At 48.9% G+C, this 19609-nt stretch overlaps 1 protein-coding gene and 1 long non-coding RNA gene across 3 annotated transcripts in view; one reads left to right on the top strand and one right to left on the bottom strand.

Annotated features, from left to right (window-relative positions):
• Positions 1 to 3230: 3230 nt before the first annotated feature.
• On the top strand, positions 3231 to 4654 carry LOC311598513. Its single transcript, XR_014779552.1, has 2 exons — positions 3231 to 3344; positions 3758 to 4654. It is a non-coding gene; the product is annotated as an uncharacterized lncRNA (long non-coding RNA).
• Positions 4655 to 4783: 129 nt separating this feature from the next.
• Positions 4784 to 19609, bottom strand: part of PIK3C2B (phosphatidylinositol-4-phosphate 3-kinase catalytic subunit type 2 beta) — a 54226-nt gene continuing 39400 nt past the window's right edge. For both annotated transcript variants that reach the window (XM_084783583.1, XM_084783584.1), the window contains 11 exons: positions 18558 to 18694; positions 14512 to 14681; positions 13979 to 14135; positions 13516 to 13625; positions 12258 to 12459; positions 11510 to 11634; positions 10580 to 10697; positions 9456 to 9537; positions 9000 to 9106; positions 6297 to 6425; positions 4784 to 5279 (listed from right to left, as the gene is read on the bottom strand). In XM_084783583.1, the coding sequence (XP_084639709.1) occupies positions 5091 to 5279; positions 6297 to 6425; positions 9000 to 9106; positions 9456 to 9537; positions 10580 to 10697; positions 11510 to 11634; positions 12258 to 12459; positions 13516 to 13625; positions 13979 to 14135; positions 14512 to 14681; positions 18558 to 18694 (1526 nt within the window). In that variant the 3' untranslated portion in view covers positions 4784 to 5090. The remainder of the gene's footprint in view (positions 5280 to 6296; positions 6426 to 8999; positions 9107 to 9455; positions 9538 to 10579; positions 10698 to 11509; positions 11635 to 12257; positions 12460 to 13515; positions 13626 to 13978; positions 14136 to 14511; positions 14682 to 18557; positions 18695 to 19609) is intronic.

Consider the following 19609-nt stretch of genomic DNA (forward strand, 5'->3'; position numbering starts at 1 on the left):
ATAAAATAAACTAGACACACAGGGTCTTCCTATGTAGCTCTGGTTATCTTGCAGTTACTCTGAAGCAGGCCAGACTAAGACAGAGATCCCCTTGCCTCTGCCTTCTGAGTGCTGGGACCAAAGACTTCACTCCCCTTGTCTTTATTTTAATCTATATTTGGAGTTTGAAACACAGTTTCAGGGGCACTGGCTGCTCTTCCAGAGGTCCTGAGTTCAATTTCCAGCAACCACATGGTAGCTCACAACCATCTATAATGTGACCTGAGGCCTTCTTCTAGCCTGTGGGTGTATATGCAGGCAGAGCACTTTATACATAATAATGAAACATAAAATTAATTAAAAAAAAAAAAAAGAAACAGTTTCTCTATGTAGCTCTGACTGTGCCAGAACTCGCTCTGTAGACCAGGTGGGCCTTGAACTTACAGAGATACACTGCCCAGTTTGCTGCTGCTGCTTCCTTTTCTTCCTCTTCCTCTTCTCCTTCCTCCTCCTTCTTTTCTTTTCTGAGACAGGGTCTCTCTGTGTAGCCTTGGCTGTCCTGGACTTACTTTGTATACCAGGCTGTCCTCAAACTCACAGGCTCTGCCTCCCAAGTGCTGGGATTAAAGGCGTGCGCCAGCACATTAGGCTATAACATTCTTTATATGTATTTAGGTTATTAGTGTACCAAGCACACATGTACAAAGCACACATGGGTGGGTGGATTGCAGAGCACCTTTGTTGAGGTAGCTCTCTTCTATCTTTTTGGGGGGGGGTTTCGAGACAGGGTCTCTCTGTGTAGCCTTGGCCATCCTGGACTCACTTTGTAGACCAGGCTGGCCTCGAACTCACAGCGATCCGCTTACCTCTGCCTCCCGAGTGCTGGGATTAAAGACCTGCGCCACCACGCCCGGCTCGCTCTCTTCTATCTTTATGTGAGTTCTGGGAAACAAACTCAGGTTGCCAAGCTTGTACAGCAATTGTCTTTACTGGTTTGTCACATTTTTAAACAAACAAACCATTAAAATGTATTTATGAGAAGAAAGTTAGGACAGCTTGACTATCCTGATGTGCTGTAAATTTTATCCTAAAATGTATATGTAGTGACAATACTTAACACTGCTTGGTCAATTGCTAAGTATTCTGCAAAGTTTTTTTAAAAATTTATTTTATGTATATGAATATATGTATATGTAGCCAGCAGAGGGCATCAGATCACATTATAGATGGCTGTGAGTCACCATGTGGTTGCTGGGAATTGAACTCAGGACCCCTGGAAGAACAAACAGTCAGTGTTCTTTTTTGTCTTGTTTTGTTTTGTTTTTCAAGACAGGGTTTCTCTGTGTAGTCTTACATGTCCTGGACTCGATTTGTAGATCAAGCTGGCCTCAAACTCACAGCAATCCACCTGCCTCTGCCTCCAGAGTGCTGGGATTAAAGACATGTGCCACCACCACCTGGCCAAACAGTGCTCTTAACTGCTGAGCCATCTCTCCAGCTCTGTTCTGCAAACTTCTAACAGTGGCTATTCTAAGCTTTTGTTATCCAGTTTTGATCTCTCTTTAACAAGGTTACAAATTCAGAGGGAATGGCTCAAACAAGCACTTTCAAACTAGCTTTAAGGTTTTTTTGTTTGTTTGGTTGGTTTTGGTTTTTCTTTTTATTTTTTTATTTTTTTTTTATTTTTGGGGTTTTTGAGACAGGGTCTCTCTGTGTAGCCTTGGCTGTCCTGGATTCACTTTGTAGACCAGGCTGGCCTCCAACTCACAGCGATCCGCCTGTCTCTGCCTCCCAAGTGCTGGGATTAAAGGCGTGCGCCACCACGCCCGGCTGTTTTTGGTTTTTCAAGACACGGTTTCTCTGTGTAACAGCTCTGGCTGTTCTGGAATGGCGCTCTGTAGCTTTAGTTTTTACTCTTGTTGAGTTTTTAATTTTTCTTTCAGAACTTGTAGCCAAGGCTAGCCTGGAACTCCCCTAGGGATGAGAACAATTGTTGATGATGGAAAGGCTGCACCTGGGAGCAGAGCATCTTCGAGAAATCATGTCTGGAGAGCAGGAGCGATATAGAACAATTAATTTGTTGGAGTACTTGACCATGCACACTTAACTATGCACACCTCCTGGCTCGCCTCCAATGACTGTTCTATTTTGACCTAGAAGTTATATCAGTACCCTGAAGATGGACTGGGGGAGGGAAGCTGTCACAGGATCCCTCCATACTCTTTCCAATATGGCCACACTGAATAAATCTCTCCTGCTTCCCATCGCTGCGATCCCTTTAGTCAGTTCGTTAGAACAACGGCAGAGCCCAGCCCCCCGTTAGGCCAGCTGAAGCCGGGTTACAAAGCTGAGAACTGTAAAAATGTCTACTGTAGTGCACTAGGGCATAGAAACACACATCGGATGCTTTAATCTAAACATTCACACCTCAATCAATCTTTAATAACCATAGCCTTGTTTTCTCAAATGTCATTTATTAGAAAATACAATTCCAGAGAAAGTAGAAGATACAAGGGACATGGGAAGTGGTTACAGTACATAGACCTCTTTAAGTCAGGGGCATAAAGGGTCCAAATAAAATGAGCGACAGGCAAAAAGCCAGCAGCTCATCTATGGTCCAAGCATCTGGAACGCTCCACTGCTTTCCCTCCCCGGCCTCCCGCCTTTAGCAGGCAGCTTTACCCTTGGCATCAAACAATTATATTATTCGTGTGTGTGTGTGTGTGTGTGTGTGTGTGTGTGTGTGTGTGTGTGTGTGAGATGTGCACATGTTATGCTGTGCAGGGCGGAGGCCACAGATCAACCTGTAGGAGCTGGTTCTCTCCTGCCATCTCAGTGATCAAACTGAAGCTGACAGGGTAAGTGCCCTTACTCACTGAGTCATCTCACTGGCCTGCCGTTTTTATTTAAGGAGGAAAAAAAAAATGGATGCACTGGCTCATGCCTGTAATCTTAGCACCTTCGAGGTGGAAGGCAAGTAGATCAGGAGTTCAAGGTTATCCTCCTCTACATAGGCCTTTGAAGCCAACCTGGGCTATATGATATCCTCGCTCATAAACAAAAACAGAAGCAAAACAAAACTCTTCTTGCTTCCTTGTGGCTTCAATGGAGCTTTTCCCTCTCCAGTAATGGGGTCACAGAGAAACTGTTTACAGTGTCCTTGATGACTCTTTTTCCTCATCAGTTGACTCTTGTTTAAAAAGTTAGTTGCCTTTAACCCCACCTCTAAAGAGGCAGAGGCAGGCAGATCTCTGAGTTGAAGGCCAGCCTAGTGTACATAGTGAGACCCTGTCTTTTTTGTTTTGTTTTGTTTTTCGAGATAGGGTTTCTCTGTGTAGCCTTGGCTGTCCTGGACTCTCTTTGTAGTCCAGGCTGGCCTGGAACTCACAGCTATTCACCTGCCTCTGCCTCCCAAGTGCTGGGATTAAAGGCGTGCGCCACCATGCCAGGCTCTGAGACCCTGTCTTAAAAAACAAACAAACAAGCAAACAAACAAAAAAGTTAAATTGAGGCCTTACCTGTCACATTTAACCAAGACAACTCTTTGGAAACTTAAGAGTGGATTTTAAATTCATCTGGTGAGAAACAAAGACAAGGTGGGCTAGACATGCTTGCCGAGCACTCAAAGAGCACTGGGTTTGATCCCTAGCGCACCACATAAAAAAGACATGTGTTAGCTAGGCGGTGGCGGTAGTGGACACCTTTGATCCCAGCACTCGGGAGGCAGAGGCAGGCATATCTCTCTTTGAGTTGAGGCCAGCCTGGACTACATAGTGAGCTCCATGACAGCCAGGGCTACACACAGAGAAACCCTGTCTAGAAGAACAAAACAAAAACAGATAGGAAAGAAGAAGGAAGGAAGGAAGGAAAGAAGGAAGGAAGGAAGGAAGGAAGGAAGGAAAAGGAAAGAAGCCATGTGTTTCTGTCTGTTTGTTTTCTAGAGAGTATGCTGCTCCACTCCAGCCAGGAAAAGATCCAGAAGAAACAACTGCATTGACCAATCTTCGCTCTTCCCAGCCCCCTATGCTATGGACTGGACACCCTTTTGTCTACACACTAAACAGCTTTTTGTTTCCCTACAGAATGAAATTCTTTTTAAAGTGTGACAGAAACAGGGTTTGGGAGAGAAAGTAGTAGAGGGTCTCATGGAACTTTCCCCAGAAACAATGCAGCAGGTGGCCACGACACACGCCGCCTACAGGCCTGGCCCAGAGCTCAGGGTTGGCAGCATTTTGTCTCATCAAATAAGACGGGGCATAGAAGCACCCCAGTGCGTACACTAGGATCCATAGAGGACTGAGGGGAGAGGAAGGCGGTCGAGCCAACCAGCAGGGGAAGAAGAGAAGGAAAACTGTGCCCTAAAGAGCATGGGTCCCTGAAGATAGGTCCTTGGTGGAACCCTAATACGGAAGGCCCTTCCTTACACACGTAGCTATCACGCGGCTCTCCTTTGGAGGCAAAATCGGATGGCCCAGAGTGGGCGTCAGCCCAGCAAGCCAATCAGCTCTCCCCACGCCTCGCCTGAGTGGGAGGGGCTTCACCGAGGACCCACCGGGCCCCTCCCCAATATTTCCTATCGCTAGAAAAAAAAACCCCAAAGAGTCCTGGAGGGAAAAAAGTCCAATAAGAACTTTTACCATACAAAAACAAAAAAACAAAAAAACCAAAAACACAAAAGCACTAAGTCTCTCTTTTGCCTTCTGAGGCATGGTATGCCCATTTCACACAAAACTCTCTGTCCCAGTTAGGACAACATTACTATTTCATTTTTTAAAAATAAAAATTAAATATCCACCTACCCTCCCCGACCCAAGTGCTACTTCAGAGAGCCCGCACTCCGCACACCTCAAAGCAGGCATTGCTCCCTTGACACAAGGTAAACTTAAAATTCTGCGGCAGGCCCACAGCTTGCAAGGGGCTGTTGGGCACAATCAGCTCCAATACAGTCTATGGAGGAGGAAGCGCTCTCCTCTTTCAGCCTCCTCGGCCCACCTGGACCGCGGGGAAGGCCCCGAGGGCTCTGCCCCTTCCTAGCAAAGGAGGCAGGCAGGGGAGAGGCTTCTTCCCCCCCAGCTCTGGGCAGCAGCTGCAGTTCTGAGCCATGACTGGGTTCATACGGTTCCGTGACCTCGAGATCCCAGTGCGAACCAGCCGGTCTTCTCCTGGGCTAGGTCCAGCTCCCGAAGGCGGATGTGCACCTCCCCAAGGAGCACGTTCTCCCAGAATCCTTGCTCACTTAGCACGCTTAGCTGGAGCTCCCGCTGCTGTAGGTCTCCCTTGGGGATCCCATCATACACCAACTGCAAACGCAGGCATTGGGAAGAGAGGAAAGCTGTGAGAACAAGCAGGAAGCCACGGGGAATTCAGAAGAGATGCCCCAGTCCCTCGGGTAACACGTGGCCCAGGCTGACCCGGATCTCCCGGCCAGGGCTGCCTCTGTCTCCCACATGCTGGGATTACATTTATTGGAGCCTCTGAACATCCTCTACACAGAGCCAGCAGGATTCCCCTCCTTGTATATTAGGGCCCAAGACCCATCTTTTTTTTCTTCTTTTTGAGACAGGGTTTCTTTTGTGTTCTCTTGGCTGTCCTAGACTTGCTTTGCAGACCAGGCTTGCCTCGAACTCATAACAATCCGTCTGCCTATGCTTCCCCAGTGCTGGGATTAAAGGCGTGCACTACTACCACCTGGCTCCCAAGACCCATCTTGAGACTCACAACTCTAAGGGTTTCAAAGCTGCCATCATAAAGGGGCAGGTGCTGCAAGGGCTAGGCTTATAAGCACACACGGGGGTGAGGGGGGAGGGGGGGACAACACACACACACACACACACACACACACACACACACACACACACACACCGATAAATGGCTCAGTGGTTTAGAGTGCTTGCTGTCTCAAAGTGCAAACCGGCCCATAACTGCAGGGGGCCAGAGTTGATCTTCTGGCAACCATGGGCATATTCATACACAAATAAAACCAGTATTTAAAAAGAGAAAAGATGCTGTGCGTGGTGGCACATGCCTTTAATCCCAGCACTTGGGAGGCAGAGGCAGGTGGATTGCTGTGAGCTCAAGGCCGGCCTGGTCTAGAAAGAGAGTCCAGGACAGCCAAGGCTACACAGGGAAACCCTGTCTTGGGGAAAACAACAACAACAACGGACAATTTGTTGCCAGGCGTTGTGTGACTCACACCTAGAATACAACACCAGCCTCAGTTACATATGCAGTTTGAGTCTCAAAAACACAAAATAAATAATCAAGGAAGTGGTTTGCCAACCCCTGCCCTCCCCGGCGCACCCCCGTTTTCTGCATACCATCTCATTGTAGGTAGGGTTGCAGGTTTTCCGGGCCACTTTGGTTTTCCTCTTTGTGGTTTTCTGAGGGTCGGGGAGGAGGTAAATCTTTACATAGGGGTCAGGGTCATTCCCGTCCTGCAGCGGTTGCTGTGACAGAAGGAAAGCAGAAGATGAAGGGCCTGGCAGCATCTCTCACCTTCCGGTCGTCCCTGAAGCCACACTCCAATCTAGATCCTCTCGCTCGGCCTCTGGCTTTTCTAGTGCACACCTAATCTTCTTGTCTGCCTTCCAGGTCACTGCGCTGATAAAAATACCTACCATGATTATGTTAAAGACACACACACACACACAATTTTTCAGTTTCAGCTTTTCTTTTTTGGGGTTGTTTTTTTTTTGTTTGTTTAGTTTTTTGAGACAGGGTTTCTCTGTGTAGCCTTGGCTGTCCTGGACTCACTTTGTAGCAGCTTTTCTTTTTTTAAAGACTTATTGATTTATTATGTATACAGTATTCTGCCTGCATGTACGCCTGCACACCAGAAGAGGGCACCAAATCTCATTACAAATGGTTGTGAGCCACCATGTGGTTGCTGGGAATTGAACTCAGGACCTTTGGAAGAGCAGCCAGTGCTCTTAACTTCTGAGCCATCTCTCCAGCCCCCAGTTTCAGCTTTTTGAGATGGGGGGTCTCTCTACATAGCTCTGGCTGTCCTGGAGCTCACGATACAGACCAGGCTTGACTCAAACTCGCAGAAAGCCATTCCTGGGATTAAAGGAATGCATCACCGTGCTGCCTTATTTTTAAGTGAACCATCGAGTCTCCCTGGGCATCTTTTGGCCATGATTATTTTGTCATTTGGTCCCTTTTAAGCCGTCAAAGGTAGAGGGAGGAGTCAGATAGACTGCTTGCTCAAGGTGAGCTAACTACTGATTCACTCTCGTTGACTCTGGTTTGTTTTGGGGGCGGGGCTGGGACTTAAGCTCATGCTTAAGTCAAAGCTGAAATCTTTAATACTTGGGAGGCTGAGACCCCGACAGGAGGACTGCTTTGAGGTCAAGGCCAGCAGGGGTAACATGCTGAGTCCCAGTTCCTGCTTAGCTTGAGACCCTGCATCACAAAAACAAATAAATAAATTAAGAATCCCATCCCCTGACACTCAAGTCAGGACACAGCACATTTACCCAAAGACCCGGAAGGATTTCCATCAGGACTGAGGCTAGAACCTTATTATGGGGCCCATTGGTCCCTTTGCCCAATTCTGGGAATTAGCAGTTCCTGACAGCCCCCGGCAGGCTTTTTCCTGAAGTCTGAGCCTTCAGACCTAACTGCTCCCATGTCTGAAGCCATCTCTCTGATTTAAAGCCCTTCTGTTGGCATTGGAGGATGTTTTTGTGCATTGTATATTTAAATGCTGATTTCTGTGCCCAGAGATCTGGTTATAGTACAGACACTGGCACCGCTATCTTATGAAGCCTCTCTTGCCTTGATGTGCTGTAGACTTTGCTCTCCATCATCTTCTGGTTAAGGAAGAGCTAAACAGCCAATAGCTGGGCAGGAGAGACTAAGGCGGGACTTCGGATCCCAGCGGCGGGGAGGGGGCCTCAGGTGGGGACCAGAGTGAGAGAGGGAGTCATCATGAGGTCACAGATGAAGAAGAAGCAGCTAAGGCGAAACTAAGATGGCAGGTAGTGAGCCACATGCCTGGGAAACACTCCAGGCCAGCACAGCCAGGTAAAAGGAGCTCGGCATCTGTCCAGCTATAGTGCCTGAAGTTTATAATAAGATCTAGAAGTCTCCGTGTCATTATTCGGGAGCTGGGGTGCGCACAGGAAGTCTTTCTGCAGATGCCTCATCTCTGAGGCCTTTCTCTACCTGACCCCTTAATGCAGACACCAGCCTCGTCTTTCCTGCCGTGTCCCTCCTGGCTTTATTTCTTGTTCAGTTCTCGACTCGTGGACACACCATCGTCTTTCCCTAGCCCAGTCTACTGTCTGCTCATTCTAAACAGACTGCGAGCTCCCTGGGGCTCGACCGTGTCTTGAGTTCTCCTGCGTCAAGGACTAAGGTATTAGTAGGCACGAGATGATATCTGTTGAATTAGAGAGTGATGACTGAGTGAATGTGAACCCGAAACCACGGTTTCCTTCACTCAAAAGCGCATGCTTCTCCTGCTATGACCCAATCCCCAAAGTAAGCAACATAGGATGCTGCACATTGCTCATGACGGTGCTAGAACCTGTGACAAAATTAATTATATACTACCCTGTCTATGCCCGAAGGAAGTCCAGTGGCTGCCCTGTCTACGCTCGCTCACTTGTCTATGTGTATCTATATTACTATACCCAGGCAGGAAGCCCCCTGGGTTTCTCTTTCCTCAAACTATAGTTACCATAACAACAGTGCTACTCAGAAAGGCAAGCGTTTCCCAGGACCATCTCATTTCATCCCAGAGCAACCCTTGGAGGGCGGCACCAACATCATCTTAAAAAGAGCCTCCCAGGACTCAGGATGCCGGCTGCTGACCACAAGGAGCAAGCGAGGGAGCGAGCAGCTGTGTCTTGAATGTCCTGGTCAACCGCAGGCCTGGCATGGGCAGCCTGTGGTGGAGGCTCGGTGAACTCCTGTGGTTACTCTGATTATCCAGGGGGCAGAGAAGGAGTGACTCATCCAAAAACTCCCAGCAGCAAGAGTAAGGACCCCAGGGGGGCTATGCCTGCACTTACCAGGCCCCGAATGTGCATGACCATGATGAAGAGTTTGTTGTTTTTGTAGGAGATGGACAGCTTCACCTCCCCGCCGACCTTCCCAACTGGCCGGGACCATGTCCCATCTGTAGGAATAAAGGAAATTGAGAAAGGCCCAGAGGCCAGTAAGTGTCCCTGGCTGGTACCAAGCAGACATTTCTACTTCCTTCTTGAATGAAGCCTTGCCCCATCCTGTCAGGGTTCTGATACTCACTGGAAAGTGGATGTAGTGTTGGAGGTGTCTCCCCTACCTGAGGGGATAGCCACTACTAACTAACTAGTCATCCCCTAGGGAACCTAGCCATAGAGCTGGGGACCCCCACCACCTGAATGGGAAGCCAGAGACCCCGGAGAGTAAGTAACTGAACAGGAAAGAAAGCTGACAAAGAGGTGGGGCTGTGGTTTGGCACGGGTGCCACCAGGAAGGTGTGGTACCTGAGGACTTCGGAGCAGGGCTTGGGCCTGAAGCTTTCTCATCCCGGGGCAGGGGGTGGAAGAAGGTATACACTAGATCACACTGGAACAGACCAGAAAACAGGGACGCTCTTCAGTAACACACACACACACACACTTTAAAAAAAAATAAATAAATAGCCGCAGTCGGTCATGGTGGCACATGCCTTTCATCCTAGCACTGGAGGCAGGTCTCTGTGAGTTTGAGGTCAGCATGGTCTACAAAGTGAGTCCAGAGCAGCCAAGGCTACACAGAGAAACCTGATCTCAAAAACAAACAAACAAACCAAAACAACAACAACAACAACAAACCCCAAACAACAAGAATAAATAGCCAATGGTTGGATGAGTTGGTAACAAATTCCTGTATCTCAGCACTCAAAAACAAAAACAAAAAAACCCCAAAGGGTTAGGCAGGCAGGATGGCGCACGCCTTTAATCCCAGCTCTTGAGAGGTAGAGGTAGGTAGATCACTGTGAGTTCGAGGCCAGCCTGGTCTACAAAGTGAGTCCAGGACAGCCAAGGCTACACAGAGAAACTCTGTCTCAAAAAACACAAACAAAACGAAAACCCAAAAAACAAACACACACACACACACACAACCCACAAAAACAAGCAAAAGGTAGACTGTTAGAAGTTCAAGGCCAGCCTGGTCTACAGAGTGAGTTCCAGGGCAGCCAGGGTTACTGCCTTGAAAAACAAAACAAACAAACAGAGCAAGACCTCATCTCAAAAACCAAAACAGACAATAAGTAAATTAAAAACAAAACAAAAAACAAGCCAGGCCACTTCAGGCCAAAAGCGTCTTTACTGTTCACCTCTCTTCTCTACATCCCTACCAACAGGAACAGCTTGAGGGGGTGGGGCAGGAGATACAACTGGGTTCTCCTGGGGCTGAAACACAAGCCTTTCTCTGGAGATGGTTTCCAACTAAGCATCACAAATGAAAACTGAACAAAAGCGCGGCCTGAGGTTAGACCACCATGGACCTGTGTTCTCTACTGGTCACTCAGCAGGCAGCCAGCCCCCTCCACCCACCCCTGCCACCGCCGCTCCCCCCCCCCGGCCCCCCCCCCATGACTTCCGCAGGACGAACACCCACTCACCTCAGCCACCTCAGGGGCTGCATGAATCAAGTGCCAGATGTAGCCATTTAGCTCCTCCCTCCGCCGCTCGGCCACTGCCTCTCCCCGAGAGCGGCCAATCACAAAGCGACTAGGGAAGCTAGGGTGACAGGCAGAGAAAGGACATAGGGATGGGGGATGGAATAGGAAGGACATTTCGTCACCTGCTCCGCATTTTCTCATTTCCCAGAAGCCTCCCTGACTCCTACCAGACTCCCAGTCCGTGCTCACATCTGTCTTTATCTCTCTGTAAATTCGTGTTCTCCCTCTCCCTCTCCCCACACCCTCTCCTGGGACCCCAGACAATTCCAGCATTTAGCCATCAAGCATTTTAGGACGGTGTACGGTTCTGAGGCATTGAAATACACTCACGGTGTTGCATAAACGTCACACACAGCTGGGTGGGCCCAGAACTCTTTTCATCTGGCAGAACTGAAGTATCGCATGTGACCACTCAATCACCGGTTCTACATTCTGTCTCTAGGGGACTCCAATAGGTAGAATCATATGGTTTTAAATTTTCTTGTGACTGGCATATTTCATTTAGGCTTGCTCATGATGTAGGTATCGAAGGTCCTTCCCTTTCAATGCCATATATATTTACATTCGTTTGATAAGTTATAAACTGTTCAGATTCACCTACTGCCCCTGCTTCCCTCAGCTGGCTTTCCTTCTGGCTGGCGCTCCCCAATGTTCCCTTTTCCAAGGCTAGTGCAGGGCAGAGGGGAACTGTCTGGTGATAACAGCCAGCAGGGGGCGCACTTGTTACCAAACCTAACAGCAGGCCAGCAGCTCCTTAGTTTGAAATTGTCCTTCCTGAAACAGCAGTCCTGCTAGCTCCATCCCTCCTCCTTCCTCTGTATCTTTCAGCTCGAGAGGACTGGGGGGATGGGGGGGGGGAGTGGGGACTACCTGGGCAGGAAGGAAGAAGGGAAGAGCAGGCGCAGCTTATTGTGCAGTTCCTGGAACTCCTCAAACGTCCTCTGGATGTAAGTTGCCTCATGAGAATTCTCTCGAATCACCTTCACCACATATATCTGCAAAGGCCAAAACTCATAGTACACCTGCCTGACCATCTGCTTACTGGAGGGGCCGTGAGGGGGGGTGTCAGTGCATGTGTGTGTGCGTTACATCCCTGGAGGAGAAAGGTCCCAGAAGAGCCAGTTTGGTGGCGTAAGCCTTTAATCCCAGCACTTGGGGAGGGAGAGGCAGGAGGATCTCTGTGAGTTCCAGTTCAAGGCCAGCCTGGCCAACCAGCGTTACACAGAGAGACCCTGTCTCAAACACACACACACATACACACACAAACACACACACACACACACACACAAATCAAAAGGAAAGAAAGAAAGAAAGAGGTCCAAGAAGAGTCTCTCTGGTGGAGAAAAGAGGGTAGGCAGCACGCAGGCAGAAACTGGAAAGCATGGGTCTCACATGACATGGAACTCACAGAATAACCCAGCAATGCAGCTCCCTGAGCCTATGCAGGTCACTTCAACCAGGGAACTGGTCTCTCTGAGATTAACTCCCAGTGCAAGAGCCTCGGTAAACTCCAGGGCCCGCTGTGCAGGTGTGGAGTAAGAGTTGACCCCCAAGAAGATGGGTGAACGGGGAGCCACAGAGGGTCAGAACAGAGGGTGAGGGAGGAGCTGACACTTACGTAGCCCTTGCTGGGGTGGAAGACTTTCTCATGGCGGCAGAGGAAAACGTCACTGATGCGGCCAGTGCTCTTGAGAGTGTGTGTGCGGGGCGCAAAGGAAAGCGTGAGCCGGTCGTCTGAACCCGTGAACTTCATCTGAGCCAGGTTATGGATGAAGAAGTTGAGTTTCGTGGCTACGCTGCCCAGGCTAGATTCGATCAACCTGTTTGTGCAGGAAGATGGGACATAAAGGATGCAGCCATGGCCCCAACCTCCCTCTGCCTTGTCAGCTATCAACCCGATATTCCCCAAGTCCTGAGATAGTTTTTTCATTTTGTTAGCGGGGTTGGGGAGAGGACAGGATCTCACTGTGTAGCCCAGGGTAGCCCAGGGTAGCCCAGGATGGCCTCAATGCGTGGCGATCCTCCTCACTTAGCTTCCTAAGTCCTTGGATTACATGCGTGTGCTACCATGCTCAACCCTGAATCCTGAAATTAACCCTGAGATCAAATTACATTCCCAGTGTAATAGTCTCACTAGCACACACTGAGTTTGAATCCTGAGTTCTTATTCCTCCTGTCAAGGTGGGCGGGAACTTGGGACAGCAAAAGTATAACTAGTGCCATCAAATGGAACTCAAGGACCACAAAAGCTCTGCTCAAAAAGGCTAACTTCTAGTCACTGGGCGTGGTGGCGCACACCTTTAATCCCAGCACTTGGGAGGCAGAGGCAGGCTGATTGATCGCTGGGAGTTCGAGGCCAGCCTGGTCTACAAAGTGAATCCAGGACAGTCAAGGCTGTATGGAGAAACCCTGTCTCGGAAAACAAACAAACTAACTAAATAACAAACAAACAAACAAAAAACTAATCCAGCTCCCACACTGTCTCCTGGACTAAGTCTCTGGTTGGGACCTGGTAAAAACACAGATAAGAGCCAGGAAGTGGTGGTGAGCACGCCTTTAATTCTAGCACTCAGGAGGCAGAGGCAGGTGGATGTTCATGAGTTTGAGGCCAGCCTGGTCTGCAGAGTGAGTTCCAGGACAGCCAGGGCTACACAGAGAAACCTTGTCTAGAAAAACAAAAAAAACCCCAACAACACAATAGATCTACTTATAAACCTTCGCCAGGATGCAGATAGGAATGCTGTGATCACCAAGGCAAAAACCGGGAGAGCAGATTGACGCCCTGGCACTTACTTTCCCGCCTAAGCCTTTCCCGCTGCCTAGCCTGCTCCTGTGGACACCTTGGCTGGGTAGCACTGTTTTGTGCCATGTGTTACCTTGTGAAGTAGGTGGTGGCATTGGCCTCTGTGTCCTGAGGTCTCAGGGCATCATACACATACTTGAGGTCCTCCAGGTCTGAGAGCTCAGGGATTCCACAGGACAGCATCTAAGGAGAGGAGAGGAGGGAGGGAGAGCCTGGAACAGCAGCCCAGCATTGCCTCCTCTCTGCCCTGAGGCAAGGTTTTCTATACTAGGCTTCCTGGTCCTCAGGGCTTATAGAGACAGATGCTGTGGGCGAGGGTGAGAGTGCCACAGGAACCAAGGGGGCTAAAACAAGGGGTTATCACTGTTCCTGGTGGTTTGGGGCCTGTCTTTATGGAAGAGGCATCACACAGTTGGGAGAAGTGGGTCTCCAAAAATGCTCTGGAGCGATCTAGGGATGGGGAGGGGGGGGGGGCAGCCTTGAAGATGGAGCCAGAGAAAAAGGAGGAGGGTTCACAAAGAGACAGAGCTCCTTACCAGGCCCAGAAGGTTGAGGAAGAGGTGGGTGTGCTTGCGGATGAGGTTGTAGGCTTGGCAGCAAAGGTCAACAAAATCATGGAAGCGGCTGGAAGGCTTGTCGCCCCCATTGATGACGTATGCCATGTCCGAGGTGAAGACAAAGGGGGCACGGTCCCTGGGCCAAGGGAACATACAGGCAAAAGGTCAATATGGAGAGGGAAGGTCACCTTGTAAGCGCCATCAGGGCCTGTTTTTCTTCACCCCTCATCATGGGTTCAGATCTGGGATCAGCAATACTTTCAGCTACCTACCCACTGGGTTCTCCTTCAGCTGCCATTCCTGCTCCTATCCTTTTCCTCAGTCCTCAGTGAGGACGCGAGCAGCTGATCCTCACCTTCCACAAAGCTCTGCACAAACTCGGGCTCCTTATCAGCCTTCTGGCCTCCGCTCAACCCAGGGTCAGGGCTCTGAGGCCCAGTTGCTTCAGTCAAGAGTCTTGCGCCCCAGCTCTGAACCACTCCTGCCCTCCTCTCCACAGCAGGCCCACTTACCTCTTGATATTACCAAACATCTGGGCGTGGCCCAGGAAGCGGCCGAAATCTATATGGAACATGTGGCCCGTGGTCTTCAACATGATGTTGTCGTTGTGTCTGTCACAGATGCCCAAGATGTAGGTAGCCACACAGCAGCCAGCACAAGAGTAGATGAAGTTCTCCACAGCCTGCGAGAGCGAGCGGAGGCAGGTGGTGGGGCCACAGCCAGCTCTGACCTTCCTCTCTCGCGTGACCTCCACAGCACCCAGCACCTGCCTGTTCACTCTCATCATGTACCAAAGCACATACGTATGTACACAGAAACATCTTCTACATATTCTATAGTAGGGTTTATGCCTATATACACCCTTCACCTGAATTTGAAAAAAAAAATTTTTTTTTTTGGGCCGGAGAATCCATAGACAGGAGCAAGTCCAGATCGGGAGACCTTAGTGGACAGAAAGGCTGATGCTTATAACTTTTCCCACAGGTCGTGACAACCCTGACTCGAGTCTGGCTACTGATAAATGGAAGGCGCCTGACCCTTCTTCCTGCCCCAAATAACACTCCATTCCCAGAGTGCTCGAAGCCGGCTAAATGCTTACCTAATTAAAATCACTTCACTCCGGAGAAGAGCTGAGCCAGCTTCACACTTCCTGCAGTGTTTTGCACTTGAAGCTCAGCCATCTCTATTTGGTAAAATGTGTTGGGGATATTTCTGGGCTCAAGGAGTGGGAGGGGCTGGGGAAGAGAGCTTGGGCTGCAAGCATGTGGACCTGAGTTTGAATCCGCAGCACCATGTGCTGGGTATGATGGCTGGGCGCACCTGCAACCCCAGTGCTGCTGGACAGGGGCAGAGTCTGGGAGCTCACCGGCCCGCCAGCCTAGCAAACAGCAAGCTTCAAGTTCATCCATAGACCCTAACCAAAGACAGTAAAGCAGAGATAGGGGTGGGCGCCCAGTACCCTCCTTCCGCTTTAGCAAGCACCAACCTCACTCATATTTATTCACATACACAAAAGGGGGAAGGGCCAGGCGTGGTGGCACTCGGGAGGCAGAGGCCAGTCTGGTCCACCTGGTGAGTTCCAGGCCAGCCAGGGCTGCATAGTGAGACCCTGTCTCAACAAAACAAGTACCATAGAATTCAGCTTCTGCAAGGGAAAGATCATTTCTTAGAAAGGAAAAAAAAAATCTACAAATTAAAAGAAACTGCTTGAATAGAAATATAGCCCATCCGATCCCAGTTTAGACTTAACATCTTCATTAACCTGCTGTCACAGGCCTTTTTTTAACTTAAAAAAATGTATGAATGATATGAATTCTCTATCTGTATGTACACCTGTAGGCCAGAAAAGGGCATTAGATCCCAGTTCTGAGCCACCATGTAGCTGCTGGGAATTGAACTCTGGGCCTCTGAAAGAGCAGTCAGTGCTCTTAACCACTGGACCATCTCTCCAGCCCATCATAGGCATTCTTTTTCCTTTTAAAAGATGTATTTATTTATTAATTATGTATGTATACAGTGGTCTACTTCCATGTATGCCTGAAGGCCAGAAGAGGGCACCAGATCTCATCACAGATGGTTGTGAGCTACCATGTGGTTGCTGGGAATTGAACTCAGGACCTCTGGAACTACAGCCAGTGCTCTTAACTGCTGAGCCATCTCTCCAGCCCCATCATAGGCATTCTTTATACCTTAGATAAGGATGATCACCAGATGATACTTGTGATCCTCTTCCTAACTTGAGGGTCTCACTGATGAAATGTGGGTGTTGTTCACTGAACATAGCCAAGTTCTTTCTTCAAGTAGTTTCTTCACTACCGTAAGAAACTACTAACAGCACCATGTCTCACTCCTACAATCCCAGCATTCAGGAAGCTGAGGCAGGAGGATCATGACTTCTAGGTCTGCCTGAGCTAGGCTACAAGAGTGAGATCCTGTCTCAAAAACCAAAAGGGAGATGTGTGTGTGTGTGAGGCATTAACAAAGTTAGCTTCCAGGTGTGTGCCTGCTTATTGCAGACACCACTGGCACGGAGTGACTACAATTCCAACGCCTAGCATGGTGCTCGTTATGAGAGGTGCTTGTTAATAGAGGCACCTGGAAACCGCATTAGCGCAAGGAGCATATGGGTCTGGAGAAGGGAGCGAAGATTCAATAGGGTACCGTGTTGAGTCAATGTAGAAGAAATGTTTTTCGAGGTTGAGAAAAAGGAAATGAGTTTCTAGGCAAAGAGGCACTGTCGTCTAAAGGTACCAAACACGTGCAAGCGTCCCCGACACGGAGTGAGCAGGGCATGAGACTGGGACAGGCCAGGCTGGACTACAGAGGCAGCCATGTAGATGTTGAATTTATCTGTTAGGAGCCTCTGAGGAACCCAGGTGTGACATGAATGGCTCTGCACTTTAAAAAGTCTCTGAACGCCGGAAGAGGAACCACACACGAGGAAGCCGGCGGCTCTGGTTTGGGTGACTATCATGTCCTACATTTACTGTAGGGAACATGGAGAAAGCAGGCGTCAGGAGGTGAGGAGAAGACCAGGAGCTCAGCTTTGCCTCCACTGAGTTTGATTATAACAGAGATGCAATAGAGAAATCCTCTGAGCAAAGACTATAGAAGCTTATACTGCTGTGTCGGGAAAGGGCTTCAGAGTCGTCAGCACCAAGTAGGGACAGAAGTCACGAGAGAGGGTGTCTTAGTCAAGAGTGTATAAGTCTGAGAGCACACAGTGACTGGGGGCTACAAACTTACTAGGGCCATTTAAGACCACCCGATCACATGCTCATCAGACATACACTGATTAAAATAAGGCTGCCTTCGTGTCTCCCTTCAGGAATAAAATGCATTAATCAACATAAATTAGTCTCTGCATTCCCTTGAAGTGAGTCTTACAGAAATTAACATTCTGTCATTTTTGTTTGGTTTTGAAACAGTCTGACTATAGTAGCCCAGGCTGGCTTGAAACTGACAGAGCTCCACTTGCCTCTCTCTGCCTTCCAAGTGCTAGGATTAAAAGTATGTGCCACGAGGCCGGGCGTGGCGGCGCTCGCCTTTAATCCCAGCACTCGGGAGGCAGAGGCAGGTGGATCGCTGTGAGTTCGAGGCCAGCCTGGTCTACAAAGTGAGTCCAGGACAGCCAAGGCTGCACAGAGAGACCTTGTCTCGAAAAACCAAAAAAAAAAAAAAAAAAAAAAAAAAAAAAAAGTATGTGCCACATTCTGTTTTTTTTTTTTAAATCACGACCCTCCCATTTCCACTCTCACCCCTAACTTCATTAACTCAAAGACTATAATCATGAAGCCGTGGACTGGCCACGCATCACAGCAGGCCACCAAGGCCCTACCATCCTTGCAAGCTCACTTTTTCCCCTCTAATCAGCAGCCAGCCAGGCCTCTTTGCTGTCAGGTCAGTCTCTCACTTGCCTCCACCTTGGCTTGCATACTGGCCCCATACAGTTCCATCTGACTCACAGCCACAAAAAAAAAAAAAAAAAAAAAAAAAAAAAAAAAAAGGAGCTGGGTTAAAATGCTATCCAACGCCTCTTGCTGCCATCTTGAATTCAATGCAGCATCAATCAAGTCCTTTGAGAGTGTGATGCGAACCAGCCAGGATCCACAATTAGGACAGATATAGGCAAGCTCTCAAAAGCTGCCCCTCAGCCTGGCATGGTGGCACATGCCCTTTAATCCCAGCACTCAGGGAGGCAGAGGCAGGAGGATTGCTGTGAGTTTGAGTCCAGCCTGATCTACAAAGAGAGTTGGGGACATCCAAGGCCTCACAGAGAAGCCTTGTCTCAAAAACAAACAAACAACAACAACAATAAATGCTGCTCTCCTACCCCCAGGACACCCAAGGAAGGTTTCTCTGACCAATCCCAGAGGACAGTGTTAATTTACAATAGTCACCTGACCCGTCTCCAGCTTCACAGAAGCACAGGTCCAGAAACAGCACATACTTCCCTCAGCAAAGCTGAGCTGGCTCGTGTGTGTGCACGCCGGTGGTAGCAGAGCCATATGCCTCAGTCATGCACAGCTTTGGGCATCTGAGTGGCCCCCAGCCCTACCTTTTCATATTCATCTTCCCCAGGGTTGTGTTTCTGGAGCCAGTCAGCCAGGGGACGGTCCTTGAAGGAGCCGGTCACTCCATGCTCCACCTGGATCTTGCGCAGCGTCTCAGCGTTGGGTATCATCTCCACCATCCCTGAGAGAGAAGGCGCCGGGCTCACACTCCAGAACGGAGACAAAGCATCTACCAGAGCCTATCAAGCTGGGCTACCTGCTTCCCACGAGCTAAGTCCCATGGCCTTTGGACAAAGTCTGCTAGCAGGAGGGATACACACTGATGGATGATGGGAAGGAGGCCACACCCACATCCATAGTCCAGACTGGCTCCATGTTTCTTTTTTTCTCTTTTCAAATTTTACTATGGAACTCTTTTCTTTTTCTTTCTTTCTTTCTTTCTTTCTTTTCTTTTCTTTTTCTTCTTCTTCTTTTCGAGACAGGGTTTCTCTGTGTAGCCCTGGCTGTCCTGGACTCACTTTGTAGACTAGTCTGGCCTCGAACTCACAGAGATCAGCTTGCCTCTGCCTCCCAAGTGTCGGGATTAAAGGCGTGCGCCATATTATGGAGCTCTTAAATATATATATATATATATATATAAAATGAAGGTGTGTTTGGGTGTGTATAAAAATCAGTTCTCATGTACCCACCATCCAGCTTCAATGAGCACCAAGAGTTTGCTAATTTCATTTCATCCTCTATTACTTAGCTAGCTTCCTACTTCCTGCTGCTCTTGCCCCGAGTACCACAAAGCAAGACAGTGTCTCACTCTGTAGCCCAAGCTGGTCTCGAACTTCTGATACTCCTCCTACTGCAGCTGAGTGGTGGGATGACTCAGACATACCATTTCATGCATACATACATACTTCTAAGTATTATTAACTTGCACTTGTCATTTACAAACAAGCAAACAAAAACAAAACAAACAGTGGCCCTTGAAACCAGCCTACTGTCAAATTTCCTACAGCCATATCGGAACCACAATTGGTTTGTCTGATCGAGACCCAAAGTCCACAGAGGCTGCTATGCCTCCGAGTCTGTTTTGCTTTACAAGGGT

This window comes from Acomys minous, assembly GCF_964271855.1.
Source record: "Acomys minous genome assembly, chromosome: 1".
Classification (NCBI taxonomy): Eukaryota; Metazoa; Chordata; class Mammalia; order Rodentia; family Muridae; genus Acomys; species Acomys minous.